Consider the following 16,287-nt stretch of genomic DNA (forward strand, 5'->3'; position numbering starts at 1 on the left):
TGTGTGTAAATGTGAACAGATGGGACCCTTACCTTACCTGGACCAGACAGCAGATCAACACAAGTGTTAACTGGAGCCCATCCTGCAAGCGCTCTGGCCAGCGGGTCATCTCTTCTGATGGGAAATCCTGAGCCTCCGCCCATCAGCATTGAGCCCAGCATAGGAGCCATAGAGCCTGGCGCCGTTCAGAATTTCACCATTTACTTTTCACCTCTGGAAGTGGCCCAGTTTCAGGGCAGGCTGTTCAGCAGGTACAGTAAATTGTTCAAGAACAAAGAGTAGACCAAGGTTGTTATACAGTACTCTTGAATTTTTTTCAGTTTTCAGTATTTTCTTTTAGTTTTGACTTTTCCATTTCATTTTATTTTTCAGAAAGGTTTAAGTTTTAGTTTGTCAGCTTAGTTAGTTTTGAGAGGGCCAGGTATAATGTCTCAGAAGAATGTACTGTAGCTACATAGACATACAAAATACAGGGATGGAGAACTGTGTAGGAATGGCCATGATGTGTAATGTTAAATCTCCGCGCTACTTTAGAGTCCGAATGTTAAGTCCGTTCAAGTTCTTTGGTTAAATGTCACGGGAGTTGATGGAAATTCATGCTGTCTCGTTTTTCGGTAGTGAATGTTGTAGCTAAAAAACTAAAACTGAAATGGTTTACGTTCATTTTTATTTAATTTTTATTTGTTTTTTTGTCAACTTTAAATGTTCTTGAATGTTTTGAAAGTTTTTATTTAGTTTCAGTTTACTAAAAATATTATATTTAAAAATAAATATATTTTACTGCTTATTCTCGTTTACAATGACAACCCCAGAGTAGACAAGTTATATTAAGCCGCCTACACATGATCCGCGGCAAAATCACAAGGTACGGTGCAGAGCAGAGAGGCAAAGCGCAGCGCAGGTATACATTCAGGAATTGGTTGCGCTTTGAGAAGTCATAGGCAACGAGGTCAAAGTTTAAATAATTTATACTTTGAGCGCAGCGCTAAGCAGCAATTCCGAGCGGTGCACGGAAAAAACCTCCCCATGGGAAAACAATGGATGTGTCGGCGGCTTTTACAGTAAAGAAGTAAATATTCAGTGACAGAGCTCCTCCACCTCAGCCATACTAACAATTGCCACAGTTAAAAAGGGATGAGGGGATCTGTTTTATTTTTCCATGATTAGATCCTAGCCTGGATGCTTTTCCAAACTGTACAGTGCTGCACCAGATAAAAAATAAGTTGGCCACACCTTGAGGCCTGAGCCCTGTGTCATACTAATTGACATCTGTTTGTAGTTTTCTTTCCCTCTTTGATACACCCCCTGCAATTGTGGAAGGGCAGGATGACTGTAAGGAAGTAAATGGATCTCTTCACAAGAATTATTATGACACAGACTTTCTTTTTTTTTGTCTGTATGTGTATACTTTTCTTTCAGTATCCCCAACTTGCAGGATGGGGATCAGGCTCCCTGTGTCTCGGTGTATGGCTGCAGCCTGTTGCCCCACTGCCACTTTGGCCTTGAGGACTCAGACTATATCAGTGGGAACCGCCGTAACCCTGAATTCAGGCGCCCTGTGGACCCTAACACCAGGGTCATAGAGTTCAACTCTGTTGGCTTATCTGTGCCATCAACAAGGTAACAGAGAGAGAAATATATGAAAACCTTTTTTATCTCTATAGCTGTAAGCCCTAAGACTTTTTATATACGTGTGTCTTCTCGCTTTACACCACAGATGTTTTAGTCTGGTGAACCCAACCAGTAAACCCTACTCATTCAAGTGGAGGTGTGAAGACACAGGTGGCAGTCCATTCTGCTGCCTCAACCCATATGGTACTATCTTGCCTGGGAAGAAAGTGGAAGTAAGGATGGAAACACACGCACACGCACACACACACACACACACACACACACACACACAGTTAAAGAGCCTTAATCTCTAGATGGAGTGATGAAACATCATTTTTTTCCCCAATGATTCACTTAAATATTTTCTGTTTATACGGTACCGCCGCCGACGACTATATTACATCTGTTTTCCTACAGACCGAAAGCAGAAAATGCAGAAAAAAACTATTATGTGCTTATTTACAAATTAAATACATGTCAGACTGACATGTGATGTGCATTCTTCTTTAGTTTTTAGAAATGTCTCATGATATATTGTCTCTAGAAGTGTTTTATTCAACTTTTGTTTTTGTTTAAAAAGAAAATCACAATACTCAATACTATCAAGTCGCTACCATAAATGAAAATCGCAATACAAATGGAATCGGCACCCATGTATTGTGAAAGAATCGAATCGGGACAAAAGCGTATTGTCCCTTCCTACCCCATACTACACCTGTTTCCTTCAATTACAGTATGTCATCTCATTTCATTTCACATCTGTCAGTCTCGATCTCCCTCCTCATTTTAAATCGTTGGTCTCCATCTTATTATTGTTTCAGTGTCCCTGTCTCCCCATGTCCCACTTCATCATAATAAATCTAATCCAATCTCATTCCTTCGGTTTAATCTAATACCATTTTAATTTTATCAATGTCTAGCTTAACTCATCTGATCTAATCTGTTCGAATATTTTCATCACTCTTCCCTTCCCCCTTCCTCATCTTTATTCTTCTCACCCTTTTTTTCACACATTTTTTCATGTCCTCTATTTTTCATAAATTTTTAGCCATTTGTAATCCTCTGGTCTGTCTCTTTGTGTGTGCAGGTGTGTTTTGAATATGTAGCTCAGCAGCTGGATGCGGTGGAGTCATTCTGGAGCTTTGTGATTGAGACTCTGTCCCTGTCTGTTCCCTTCCTGTGTGTGGGCACTACTAAAGAACCACTTGTCTATCTTAATAGACCTCACATTGACTTTGGAGAACTGCTTGTTGGTATGTAACATACATATACACAATCGTACATGCATTTAAACAGTGAGATCACACATCTCTTTCAAGTCACACCACATATTACTTAACACAAAGTAACGGTTTCTTCAAGGATTTCTCACAGTGACCATTCACGTATATAAGTGATTTTTGACAAATAAATGATACAAAACAAATCTTATTTAGGACATGTAGGCCTGTGTTTCCAACATGTCTGTAAAACATTGCAATATAGTGTGTGTGTGTGTGTGTGTGTGTGTGTGTGTGTGTGTGTGTGTGTGTGTGTGTGTGTGTGTGTGTGTGTGTGTGTGTGTGTGTGTGTGTGTGCACAGGTCAAAAAGTGGAACAGACGGTGGATCTGGTGAATGGAGAGGAGGAGCTCTTCCACTTCTCTGTTATGCAGTCGTCTCTTCTCTGTGATGACCAGCAGTCCAGCCTCATTTTGCAGCCCATGACTGGCACAGTGGCACCCAAAGACAGGTTAATGACACGAGATAACATACAACTTAAAACAACTAAATGTAAAGACTTTTATCCAAAAAATGCTATATATTCATTTTGAGGTTCAAATCATTTTGTGCCGTATTTTAAAAACATAATCACTGACTTGTGCATCTGGCATAAAGTGATTGAAATGGCAGATATTCAAGGTATGCAGTATTTCACAAAAAACAATTCCCTCTTATCATCACCCACTAGAAGTGTGTGGTGGTGTCTGTATCTGCAGACTCTGTCTGTATTTTCTCTTTTCTTCTTATTTTGCTGTGTGTCCGACTTTTATGGGTGTCAGCAAAGAGCCTTTGGGCTCCACGTAGGTCTGTAACACCCAGCCAATAACAGCCAGGAGGTGTAGCCCATTCTCATTCCCAAGACCAAATGCTTCCTCACGCCCCTTGAAATCTCTTCTGACACACAACTTTACACACACACACAGACACACACACACACACACACACACACACACACACACACACACACACACACACACACACACACACACACACACACACACACACACACAGACAGGATGAAGCTCTGCATTCACACAAAATCCAGCAATGTGGCACCTTACCGCCTTATCACCTTAACCGTAACCGCTGTAAAACAATCAGAAGATCACATTTTATTCCTCTGATTCACTGCTTTGTTGTGATACACTGCATATTATTTGTAATCTTTGTCATTTGGTGCACTTAAAATTGTGTAAAAATACAACTATAAAATATAATTGTTGTGAACTCCTTTGTGCAGGTTGCCACTGTCAGTGTCCTTCACTCCTTGCCGGGAGGGCTTTGTGAGCTTCAGATTAGTTGTGAGGGTGAAGAAGAAGTCAGAGCCCCTCGCACTCACAGTTAAGGCTGATTGTTTCAGCATGAGCACTTCTGTTCAAGTTGAGAAGCCAGAAGGAGGCCTCAGAGAGATCAACCCTAATCACAAAGACACTCTGGACTTTGGAAAGGTCAGCCACCCTTTACATCACACACACAAATACTCAGATGCACGATCGCATGCCTTTATGTGTAAAAACAAAAACCTGACGCTCACCTTCCTGTATGTGTCTGTATATACACTATTTGTAGGTGTGGATTTCAGAGCAATCTACCCTTAATTTCCTGGTGTCCAATCTGTCAAGATTCTGCCAGGAAGTGAACTTTGACCTAACAGGTCCCAGTAAGCTGCTGCAACACTTACAAGCAAAGCCACAAAATGATACAATTGAGGTTGGGAAACAGCTGCGAGCTTCACTCTTCTTTTGTCCACGGAGCGTTTGTAACCTCCGGGACATCAGACTGAGTATCAAGGTGAGATGCTGATTTCCTATCATTTATGAGGGAGTAGCAGGCTGCAAAAAAATGTTTATACATTGATAAATACGTAATCCATGCTATTCTTTGGTGAAAACGGAATAAATGTTGTAAGAGTAATAATTGTAACTTATTACTAGTAATAAGTCTAGTCAAACTTATAAACTAAATCTACTTGTATTTTCTCTTTATCTATATTGTTCATACACATTAAAAGCAATTCAACAGCTACCTGTACACCATTTAAAGAAAAATAAAAGAGTAAGACTTAAAAACTTGCTGATATTCTTGCTACACCATTAATTTGGTGGAACCTGTGTTTAAAACTAGTGCTTACACTCCACATATTCTTTCTTGATTTTTTCTTCCTGGGTCTACTCCACTCCTCTCTCTCCTGTATTTCTCTCTCTTGTTTCATTTTGCCAGGTAAAGCATGGGCCAACATTTACATTTGCCATTGAGGGCAGAGCTGTAGCACCTAGCCTTGAATTCTCTTTTAGCAAGTACAACTTTGGCAAGTGCTTCCTGTACAGTCCGGGCTTGGTGCCGGCCTCCCAGACTCTAGTCATCAGCAACAAAGGCGAAAGAGACATCAGGTAGTTGTGTGTGTCCGTCTGTTGTCAGCTAAGGGTGTTTGCGGAATAAAGATTAGAATCTAAGTCTGATTTGAAAGCCTTCTGTGCTCTACCTCCCTCTCCTCAGTGTCCAGTGTCAGTTCAGAAACACCTCTTACCTAGAGATGGACTTCAAACCGGAGATTTTGTCCCCCGGCGCTGTGATAGAGGCACCAGTCAAATTCTATCCTCGTGAGGAATGCCGTTACCATGAAAAGCTCACCTTCATCTTAAACAGTTGTATCACCAAACACGTGGACATACTCGGGCAAGGCATCGAGATGAAGGTAAGAAAAAGTGTGTGAATCTAAAACGAGGCTATCGCTAAGCAGCAGCAACAGGACGCAGACAAATCTAATTCTCTTATGAGCAGTGAAGGGTACTGCACTATTCTAATAGGAAGAAGACACTATTTGAAGAATAATAGACTTCAACAGAGACAGGGACAGAGATGAAACATATCTTTACTTGAAGTGAAAATACTTTAGTTTTCATTTTGCTGTTGTGACATCCCTTGTCATGCATACAACTAATCAGATCGCTGTGAACGTAAACATCGGAACCCACAGCAAGTGTGTGCTAGAATGAAGTTGCTTACAGCTAGCATTACTCACCAAGAGCCAACTGACTGAGTGCCTAGCAACAGGTAACCCGCAATTTCCACCAACTGCGGAACGGCTGCGGATCGGCTCCGCTGCGTGTCGGCTCCGTGCTCCGCCGTCCTTCAATACCCACCAGGTCCGGATTTGTTGCGGAACGGCTGCGGCCATGACTGACAGCTGACGTCACGAGGACCCACGAGATCTCGCAAATTCACGTATGATCGCGCGATATAACAAGATGTAGTTTCTATAAACAGAACCACAAAACAAACAACAGTTTGTTTCCATCCAGAGGAGTAGAGGTGCTGACCTGCTGATCTCACTTTTTTGTTGAGATTATTGTGACTGTTGACTTCAGGCCTGTCTCCGCCCATTATGACGTTGTCAAGGTATAGTGCAAGGAAATATGATCCGCCGTGAGCACGGTGTATTTTATTTTGAAAATTAACAGGATGTTTTATTTTGTTTCTGTGCTCGACTTGCTGTCCCGCATAATCTGCCCTGTGCTGAATTGCTGCGGAGCTCTCCGGCATCTCTGCTCCGGAGGGCTGCGGATCGCCGGAGCTGGGACGCAGTCGGGACTCAGCTGTTACGCAGTCAGTGAAAATACACACATTGTCTTTAATGGAAAGCTATTGACTGCGCCGCCATTCCGTTAGCGGATCCGCAGCCATTCAGCAGTTGATGGAAATTGCGGGTAAGGGTCTTGCCTTGGCAGGTTTGACAGCTCAAGCCATGGCAATAGGCAATAAGTGAATTTACCCAACAAGTGAATTAATACAGTATGTCCCCCTAATACTATTACGATCATCTTCACAAACAGCTGAAAATACAGTCTCATGGCTGCTAGAATGTAACTTACTGTAGCTCTGTTGATACGACAAGCCACATTAGAAATTGGCTAGCTAAGAAGCAATGGCAATTCACTGAAGAGACGATAAAATTATACCAACTTAATCATTCATCAAAATCTGATGTATTTAATCTAATTATCCTTTTAATGGACCGTTCTGTCCCAGCTGGAGGTGGAGCAGCCCAGGCAGAGGAAAGTGAAACTGGGATCTCTGATGTTGGGTCAGAAGGTGAAAAAACAAGTGGTTCTGGTCAACCGCAGCCCTTTAGACCTTTCCTTCACTCTGCTGCTTAACACAAACACACCACTGGACCCAAGGGTAGGGGGCATGCACACACACACACACACACACACACACACACACATACACATACAAGTTGATAAAGAGTGGACTACACAAGCAACACTTAATAATCTTCTCCACCTCCAGGATCTGTCATTCAGTCCAGTAGGGGAGCTGAACCTGAAAGCCAGTGTCGGTTCATGTAATGTTGAGATCCAGTTCTCACCTCATCAGCACATACCTCCCTTCTCTGCTGAGCTGCAGGCGGAGTTTGCAGGGCTGTTACACCCCCTGCTGACCATCCAAGGCTGCTGCCAGGTAGGCTGTGAGGTGAATTTCCAGCCAATTCACAAGGCTGCAAATGATGCCCTTGCTTGATGTTTTTGCTTGCTATTCCATTCCATTCTAAAGTGCTGTAAGTCTATTGGTTTAACTATTTTTTGAATTACCTTCACATACAAATTTGGCAGATGCACATTAAAAAAACAAGTGCTGACTGTATTTCTTTACTGTAGAAGCAGTATCAATGCAGTCTGCATTGATACTTTTTATACCAGACATGTTAAGGTTTGTTCTATTAATTCTATATTGTAATTGAATGTAAAGTCATGTTTACCGTTGGTTCTGATTTTAATTGTCAGGGTTTGGAAGTCCAGCTGGACCAGGACCACCTAGCCTTTGGAGCTATTGTCCAGCGCTGCCAAGCCAGGAAGAGGATTATCATGACGAACACTGGAGACATTGGTGCCAGGTAAGCTTAGATATTATACAATATATGGTCCAATTTCAGTAAGATAAAAAAAAAGTCATACACACAAATAGCAGCAGAAATACAGAAAAACATACATATTCATATACACTCCGGCACACACTAATCACGCAGGACTTTATAGAGTTACCCCTTTTTATAAGATTCTATGGATTGTGGTGTAGTAAAACAAAGATTTAGAAGAATGACTTTATCAGCTGTCTTTGCTGCTATGATAAAATCAATTCAAAAGATTAGCAACAACGCAAAGCAACAGAGCATAGAACGATTAGATAAGACACAGCTGTTAAGGGCAAAAAAAGCAATAGTGAACTAAGAGGAAACAATTCATATATGTTGACATATTTGACAATTTTGTAGTAGTTTGCTTTTGGGACTCATGACTTATTCTGGTTGGATGTATATGTTGTTGTTTGCTTTTTATGTATCTGTCTAACTTGTAACCAGGTTCCAGTGGAAAACAGAGAGTTTTCCTCCAGAGTTGTCCATCACACCAGCTAAAGGCTATATCTGTCCGGACAAGGATGTTCCTTTTGAAGTGACGTTTGCCCCTGTAGAACTGATCAGTGACACAAGATATGAGAACCTGTCTTGCTTTGTGGAGGGCTCCTCCTCACCCCTTACCCTCACTGTAACAGGCTCCTGCATCATCGCCTCCACTACCAAAGAGGTTCGATTGTTGCACTTTTATACACAATGTTGAGTAGGGATGTCAAAAACAATCTACAGTAAACATTCGATCATGAGACATTGGCTCATTTAGGGGAAATTACACATCATACTTACTATATGTACTGTATGCGCTCTGGCAGCACTGCAACTTCAAGTCAAAGCAAGGGGACTTACATTATTTCCCTACTGAGAGCAGACATAATTTGTGTGAGTTATATCCCCATTACCCTCGCATTGCACATTGTGGAGATAGGTCTGGCAATGTGGAGACTACACTTTATCCAACCCTGAACTACAATTTTCCATAAGGGGATCAATATAATATCATAATATTGTTATGTTGTGTATCTTTGCAGCAACTGTTTTACCAGCAAGGCTTCTATTACAGGCTTCATTGACCAACTATATTAATAATCCCATTTTACGGTGTTAGTGCATATACATAATATGTTTGGCAGTTTTTTTGTTGTTGTTGTTTGTAATAATAATAATCCCATTTGATATATGCACATCATGTAAAATAAATAGCGAATCAGTATTATGGATAATGATTTTAAGGGGTACTACAGTAGGCATAAAAGCTTAAAGTTGTCTTGTTAACAGCGTAGCTTGTCATGGTAGGGATTGTTAAAGGCCCGCATCACATTATGTGAGACATTGATTCGACTCCTTTTTTTTTTTTAGAAAAGACCTGGAAGATCTGGAAAAACTTTCAGTTGGTATCAATTAGCTGATAAGCCACTAATACCTGAGAAAAGGCTTTAGAAAATGTATTCCACTGTATATTACTACTGTACTGTAGTTCCTTTTGCTTACGCTTTCAGTGACATGTATTACCTGTAATGTGACTGCCTTTGAATTACCTATTGCATCATTATTATCGCCTTCTGACTGCCTGTCTCCAGGTGGTGAATTTTGTTTGCCCAGTACGTGGCTCTCACACCCAGACCCTGCCCGTGTTCAACCCCACACACCAGCAGTGCTGCATCAGACCTGTCGTCGAGGGCAAACAGTGGAGCGCTGCGCCCCTGGTGATCCTTGACCCCCTCCAAAACAAGACATACGAGATCACCTACCGACCATTGTCCATGACTGCTGATGGAAAGAAACACCTGGTAGAGGAGCGCTACCATTTAAATTAATTTTAATCTGCTAATCATTTCAGCTGTACATGTAGGCCTATTTACTGTATTGTTGTGTAGTTTCATTTATAACAAAATATCATATTTTATAAACTATGTACATGTGTGTTTTGTGTGCAAAAATCTTAATTTGTAAAGTAACTAGTAACTAAAGCTGTCAGATGAATCTAGTGGAGTAAAAAGTACAATATTTCCCTCTGAAATGTAGCGGAGTAGAAGTAGAAAGTGACATGGAAAAAAAAGACTCAAGTAAAGTACAAGTACCTCGAATTTGTACTAAAGTACAGTACTTGAGTAAATGTACTCCACCTCCGCTTGTAGCCTTTTTTGTGCATATCCATGAAGTGCAATGCATTCCATAAAACAAAACAAAAACGTATAAACTCTGAAGTGTGATATTATTACTTAATCTCAGACATTAACTTGTCATATCTCTCCTTCTTTCCTCAGGGATCAGTCTTTTTCTCCTTCCCTGATGGGACAGGAGTGCTGTACTCCCTGCAAGGAACTGCTGAACCTCCCAAGGCAGAGGACACCATCGTGCACGAACTGCCTGCCAAGACTCACCACACAGAGTTTCTTCCTGTGCACAACTGGCTCTCCAAGCAACAGCAGTAAAGCAAACAAACACACACATTTAATTCAGTAGTATCTTAAACCACATATAACCTACTCTATATTGACGACGATTCATTTACGGCAGGGGTCTTCTACGTTTTTTTAATTCAAGGACCCCTTAACTGAAAGAGAGGGTCTCCCTACCACATATATTGTATAAAATTAAGTTGCATATTAAACTGGGCCTATATATATATATATATATATATATATATATATATATTCTTGCACAGAATACTAAGCTATTTAAATAATAATTGTTTGCATGATTTTAATGTTACACATACATGTGGCACAGTGAATCTTTACCATTAACTGTATCTGTGGGTGGCAATCTTAGAGACTACCTTACCTATAGATCAGTAAGCCTATCATCAGTGGGGATTTGTTAATCATATGTTCGAGTTAATTGATGAAAAAACTTTTAAAATTTGACAATAATTTGGAAGCCTCCCTGCAGTGACTATGAGGACCCCCCAGGGGTCCTGGACCCCCTGTTGAAGATCTCTGATTTACGGGATTATTCAGGTGCCGTCGGATGATCTGCTGGATGTCCTTCATTTACGGCCGGATGTCCCTCACTTTACACTTTCTTTTTGCAGAGGCACCATCATTGCTTAGTGCAAGACAATTGTGATTGGTTTAAAGTGCTCATGTTATGCTAATTTTCAGGTACATTATTGTATTTAGAGGTTATATCAGAATAGGTTTACATGGTTTAATTTTCAAAAAACACTATATTTTTGTTGCACATTGCTGCAGCTCCTCTTTTCACCCTGTGTGTTGAGCTCTCCGTTTTAGCTACAGAGTAAGGCATCGCACTTCTATTCCATCTTTGTTGGGAGTCGCACATGCGCAGTAACTAGGTAAGGAATCCTAGCCAGTCAGAAGCAGAGTATGAGGGCGTGCCACGCTAGCAGCTAGGTGAGCATTATAACGTGTGTTACAAAGTCACCTAAGTAAAGGCTGGACTACAATAGAGCTGTTTGGAGCAGTTAGTGAACAGTGTTTTCTGTTGGAGATGGTAAGTCCCTTTGGGGTGGACTTTGAGCTTTTTCACTTTGTAAACCTATTACAAAAAAGATATATAACCCAATAAACGAAAGGGAAAAAATGCTGTCTGGACTACCTAGACCCTCATCCGCAGCGCTGTGGAGGAAGGTCTGGCAATGCAAGACTATATATAGCCCTAAATAAAATAATGCAATACATGATTTTTTTGGCCACTCAGGGGCAGCGGAAACTAGTTGTTGTGTGAACACAACATTGTCATATTGAGTTGATAGGACAAACCTGTTATCCAACAGTTGCTTAGTTACGCAGCTAGCAGTTACGGAGCAACATTATCTTTCATTTGGAGTTGTGCTTCTGGCCACTTGATATACGCAAGTCCAATATTGTCTTTGATTTGTTTTTGGTCTCTTCCAACTCCCGGGGGATATATTTGGCTCTTTAGCTGATAACTATGTTCACCAGCTAGTCACCAACTGCATCTGTCTGACATGTTATGCTGGGCAGGTGGTGTACAGGGGATTTTTAGAGCTGTTTTTCTGCTGTTTAACAGCTTCCTGCTATGGCGGAAAATTATCCTATCAGAGCGGTGGGATTGAACAGCTAAACAATGAGCTGGAAGTCGATATAAAGCTCTGTATGGCCGAGGGGAGCTTCTGGTGATAATTCTCTGTAGTTTCATAATGAAGAGCCCCCTTTTACCTTGTTGTTTAAATGTATTTTGCTATACGGATATCAGTTATATCAGCTTCAATTTCCCAACACATATTTTGTATTAGGGTAAGAATAGTCTCACTTTGCCAGACCTTCCTCCACCAGCGTTGTGGAGGAGGGTCTTCCATCCCGGAAGTGGAAGGTTGAGAATAGACTATAGTAAGAATAACATGAACAGACACTACCAGATATTGTTAGTATATCTTTGTATGCATTAAAAGACTCTTCAGTACTTCAGTATTTAGTATTTCAGTATTTTGCAGCACTTCACATAAATACCCAGTGCTTCTCCAAAATATGTATGTTTTTAAATTTTCCATTACTCATTTGAAAAGTGAAGTGGTGGAAATCATACCCCTATTTAATCTAGCAAAACCTCTTGCTGCATGTTAAAAAGATCACCTAAAATGTAATATGTGAATGGTGAATGTGAATAACCGCTGAGATGTAATGAGGAGAAATGCACAAGCCCTGTTAGGACAGTTTTACAGTAGAGTCACGAGTGTTTCTGTGTGCTCAGGTTCCGTGTGCTAATAGAGATCCTGAAACCTGACAAGCCAGATGCTACGGTATTCCTCAAGGGTCTGGAATACGTTGATGTCCCTGCTTTGGCCAAGCGAGACTACAAGATGTCTTTCTTTGCATACAGAGAGGGGCAGTACAACACCAAGGTTTGATCACACCAGTGGTGGAAGAAGTATTCAGATCCTTTACTTAATTAAAAGTACTAATACCACACTGAAGAAATACTCTGTTACAAGTAAAAGTACTGCATTGAAAATGTTACTTAAGTATGTAAGTATCATCAGGTAAATGTACTTAGTATTAAAAGTATAAGTACTCAATGCAGAAAAATCCAAACATTTAAGAAACTGGAAACGATCAAAACAGTTCTGTGTTTAAAGGACAATTCCGGCCAAAATGAACCTAGGGGTTAATAACATCTTGCCATCTTGGAAAACAGTCACGAGCAGTCGAATCACGAACGCTGTGTTTGAGCGATGTTACTGGTTGCATGGCGTTTGGCATTTGACTGCTCATGGCTGTTTTCCAAGATGGCGCTCTCATGTAAACATGAAGGCTACTGTCTTTATAATCTATCTTTTCAATAAACTGTCTGTACACTTACAAAGTTCTCAATGCTTCGGTTTACATGTAGAGACCCTCATTATGCTACTGTTGAAGTGCTGTGCTAGTTTGAGCCTTGTTAGTGGTGTAGAAATAGCAATTTACCATCTGCCCTGAAAGCTAGCGTTAGCAGCTAACCACCGGTTTGCGTTAGCTTGTTTCAAGCTAGAGACGCATTTGATTAGCATGAAAACAGATCCCAGAGAACGTTTGACTCGGTACACATATGTTATTAACCCCTAGGTTCATCTGAGCCTTGTCGTCACATCACCCTTTAACCCTTCTCTTCAGGTGACATTTCGTAATGAGATGTCCGGTGAGTACTTGTTCTACCTTGTTAGCTTCGAGGCCACGTCTCCAGGAGTCGTGTCCACCATAGAGCTGGTGAGCACCGTCCGCTGCACGGCCTGGGCCACCATACAGGTGGAGAACCCTCTGACCACAGCTACCTGCTTTACCGCTGACTGTAAATGCCTTGATATCAGTGCCCCACCTCAACACACTGTGCCGGGACAGTCCAAGGTGGATGCTGAGTACATCTATTTTCGGTACTTTGGGAAAAATACAACTGTGTGCTGACAAACAAACTTTAATTGGCACTCTTTGTGTGTGCGTGTGTCTCCTCTCTTTAGGGCTCTCTCAGCTTTGAGTACTTTCCACTGCGCGTAGGCGAGTCTACAGCCCGGCTGACTCTGTTTAGTAATGATCTGGGCTACTTCCACTACGATCTGCTTCTCAAAGCTCTGCCTCCACCGCAAGAGAAAACCGTCCACTTCAGCACTTCTCTGGGCAGCAGCCACTCTGTTCTTGTTAAGTTCACCAACTACTGCCGCTACGAAACTGAGTACTCATGCAAGGTAGGAAAATATTAAACAGTGGGTAACCTACTGTACTGTAGATACTACACAGTAGAGCTAAAACAACACATACTGTAGTACTCTACATTCAGACTAGGGCTGGGCGATATGGACCAAAAGTCATATCCCAATATATATTTTGGCTGAATATCGATATACGATATATATCCCGATATTTTTTTCCGCAAAGTGAGAGCAGTTCAGTCAAAGTCAAAGCCAAATATGACATGTCACATGTAGTTTCATAGAAACCGGCTATTTCAGTGAACAGTTGCAAAATCAAATGAATAAATAATTAACAGGTTTCTTCACCTTGTTCATGATTAAATGCTCAGCTGTTCAAATAACAATATAATGTAAACATAAATACTGTATAACAACAGGAGTACCTTTTTTTTTTTTAAATCAAAGCTCCACAAGGTGATCATTTAAATAAAAAAAATATCTTAAATAAAAATAGCCTATAAAATAAAAGAGGCCAAGTTCAGAAAATGACATCACTTTACTGTAATGCAGCCTTTAAAACCAGGAAAAGTTACTTATGTCATATCACGATATTACAATATCCAAAATCTAAGACGATATCTAGTCTCATATCACGATATCGATATAATATCGATATATCGCCCAGCCCTAATTCAGACCCAACCTATGACACCAGTGTTGTGATCATCATTACAAATTACTAAAAATACCAATGTAGTCTCAGTGATTTATTTGCTGTCCTATGAATCCCTTCTTGTTATCTCTCTCCTGCAGACTGATTGCCCAGACTTCATAGTGGACAAGTCCAGAGCCCAGGTGGGGCCAGATGCCAGCGTGGAGGTTTGTTTTGAACCTCATCAGCTGGGGCAAGTGAGAGGCCAGCTCTGCCTGTCCTCAGCAGGCGGTGGCGAATACATCTTTCCCTTGCATGGGATCTGCCTCCCTCCCAAAGCCCAGGGCCCGTTTAGCATCAAGACGGGTCGCAGCATTTCTATTCCCTTCAAGAATGTATTCCTGCAGACCACCACTTTCAATTTTAAGGTAAAGAAGTAATCTGGGAAACCAGATTGAAGAGAGGAATAAGTTAAAAAATGTGTAGATATTTTTGGACGAGCATTGGTGTCACTGACAATTGAAGCGATTTATTTAAGCTTGAGTGATGCGTTTTACGTCACCGCCGGGAAAAGGACAACAGCAACGTTCAGCTTTGGAGACAAAGAGGATATAAAAATGACCTCTTCTAAAGAGTTCATCATGTTTTTTTAATCCTCCGTGTCCTCCTTGAGCTACCAGCAGCTTTGTGGAGGAGGGGTGGGGGTGGTGCGTGATCATGGAAGGCTTGCGTCATGTGGATTTACCGACAGTGTTCTTGTCATTACTTAGAATTCCTCATGGGGACGACTAACTACGCACTATAGCTTAAAATTCAGCCTGGAACAGCAGTAAAGAGAGTGGTGCAGTCTGGCTTTTATGTTCTCATGTTTAGACTGTGACTCTTCATACCTCCACTTCTACAAAATGCTTGATGAATTCCCTTGACCTTATCTGTTATTGATTGAACCTGGGCCTTATTTCCTCTGCTCATAGGTGGACAACCCCTGTTTTACTGTCACAGAGGTGGACACAATCCTCTCCAAAAAGACCCATACCATTCTGGTGTCCTTTGAAGCCCCTCCAGGAGGCCGTCCGGGGCCGTGGTTTGGCAAGCTGACCATCTCCAGTCAGCATGCTGAGGGCCACAGCAAACCTTGTTCTTGGGTCTATTACCTAAAGGGCAACCGCACAGAGCCATCTTAGAGGGAGAAGAAAAAGAATTCTATTAAAAATATACTTAAACTAAAGTGTACTAAGTATATTTTCTAAATTTTGTACTATTTTTGTCAAATCCAAGTATAGTTAAGTGTATTCAATTATGTATTAACTTCAACTTAACATCTATTTGACTACACTTCAAGTGTAAATAGTATACTAAAATGGAACAACTTTTTTTAAACTTCCAAGTGCACTAAAATACACTAATGAAAATCAAGATTCATGAGCAATTAAGCACACTTACAGTACAATTGCATTCTTATTGAAATACACTTAAAAAGGCATTGCAGCGCAACTTATAGTTGTGTTTAAGTATATTTTGTGCATACTGCTATCATACTTATAATTACTATAAACTATGTTAATTTAGTATGCCTCTGTGATATTTCAAGTGATCTACAAATGCACTTCATAACTATATTTAGTGCTTTTAAAGTGTCCCACTATGACAATAATAATGTGTTTGAAGTGAAGTTCAATTACAATCTAAACATCATAAACACGTACTTTCAGTGCAATGTTATTATAGTGTTAGGTAGAAACAAATAGTTTGAAGTATAT

The 16,287-nt window shown here is 40.8% G+C and overlaps 1 protein-coding gene across 1 annotated transcript in view; it reads left to right on the forward strand.

The window, feature by feature from the left end:
- The window catches only part of hydin (HYDIN axonemal central pair apparatus protein), a 109,125-nt gene extending 93,413 nt beyond the window's left edge, over positions 1–15,712 (forward strand). The window contains exons 74-93 of the mRNA XM_028584433.1: positions 20–251; positions 1,420–1,620; positions 1,718–1,844; positions 2,699–2,864; positions 3,194–3,341; positions 4,113–4,320; positions 4,442–4,663; positions 5,093–5,262; positions 5,369–5,567; positions 6,902–7,054; positions 7,166–7,336; positions 7,660–7,769; positions 8,235–8,457; positions 9,365–9,574; positions 10,052–10,215; positions 12,465–12,615; positions 13,364–13,594; positions 13,705–13,929; positions 14,689–14,955; positions 15,502–15,712. Coding sequence (XP_028440234.1) covers positions 20–251; positions 1,420–1,620; positions 1,718–1,844; positions 2,699–2,864; positions 3,194–3,341; positions 4,113–4,320; positions 4,442–4,663; positions 5,093–5,262; positions 5,369–5,567; positions 6,902–7,054; positions 7,166–7,336; positions 7,660–7,769; positions 8,235–8,457; positions 9,365–9,574; positions 10,052–10,215; positions 12,465–12,615; positions 13,364–13,594; positions 13,705–13,929; positions 14,689–14,955; positions 15,502–15,711 — 3,788 coding nt within the window. The 3' untranslated portion in view covers position 15,712. The remainder of the gene's footprint in view (positions 1–19; positions 252–1,419; positions 1,621–1,717; positions 1,845–2,698; positions 2,865–3,193; positions 3,342–4,112; positions 4,321–4,441; positions 4,664–5,092; positions 5,263–5,368; positions 5,568–6,901; positions 7,055–7,165; positions 7,337–7,659; positions 7,770–8,234; positions 8,458–9,364; positions 9,575–10,051; positions 10,216–12,464; positions 12,616–13,363; positions 13,595–13,704; positions 13,930–14,688; positions 14,956–15,501) is intronic.
- Positions 15,713–16,287: the final 575 nt, after the last annotated feature.

Source organism: Perca flavescens, chromosome 8 (assembly GCF_004354835.1).
Source record: "Perca flavescens isolate YP-PL-M2 chromosome 8, PFLA_1.0, whole genome shotgun sequence".
NCBI lineage: Eukaryota > Metazoa > Chordata > Actinopteri > Perciformes > Percidae > Perca > Perca flavescens.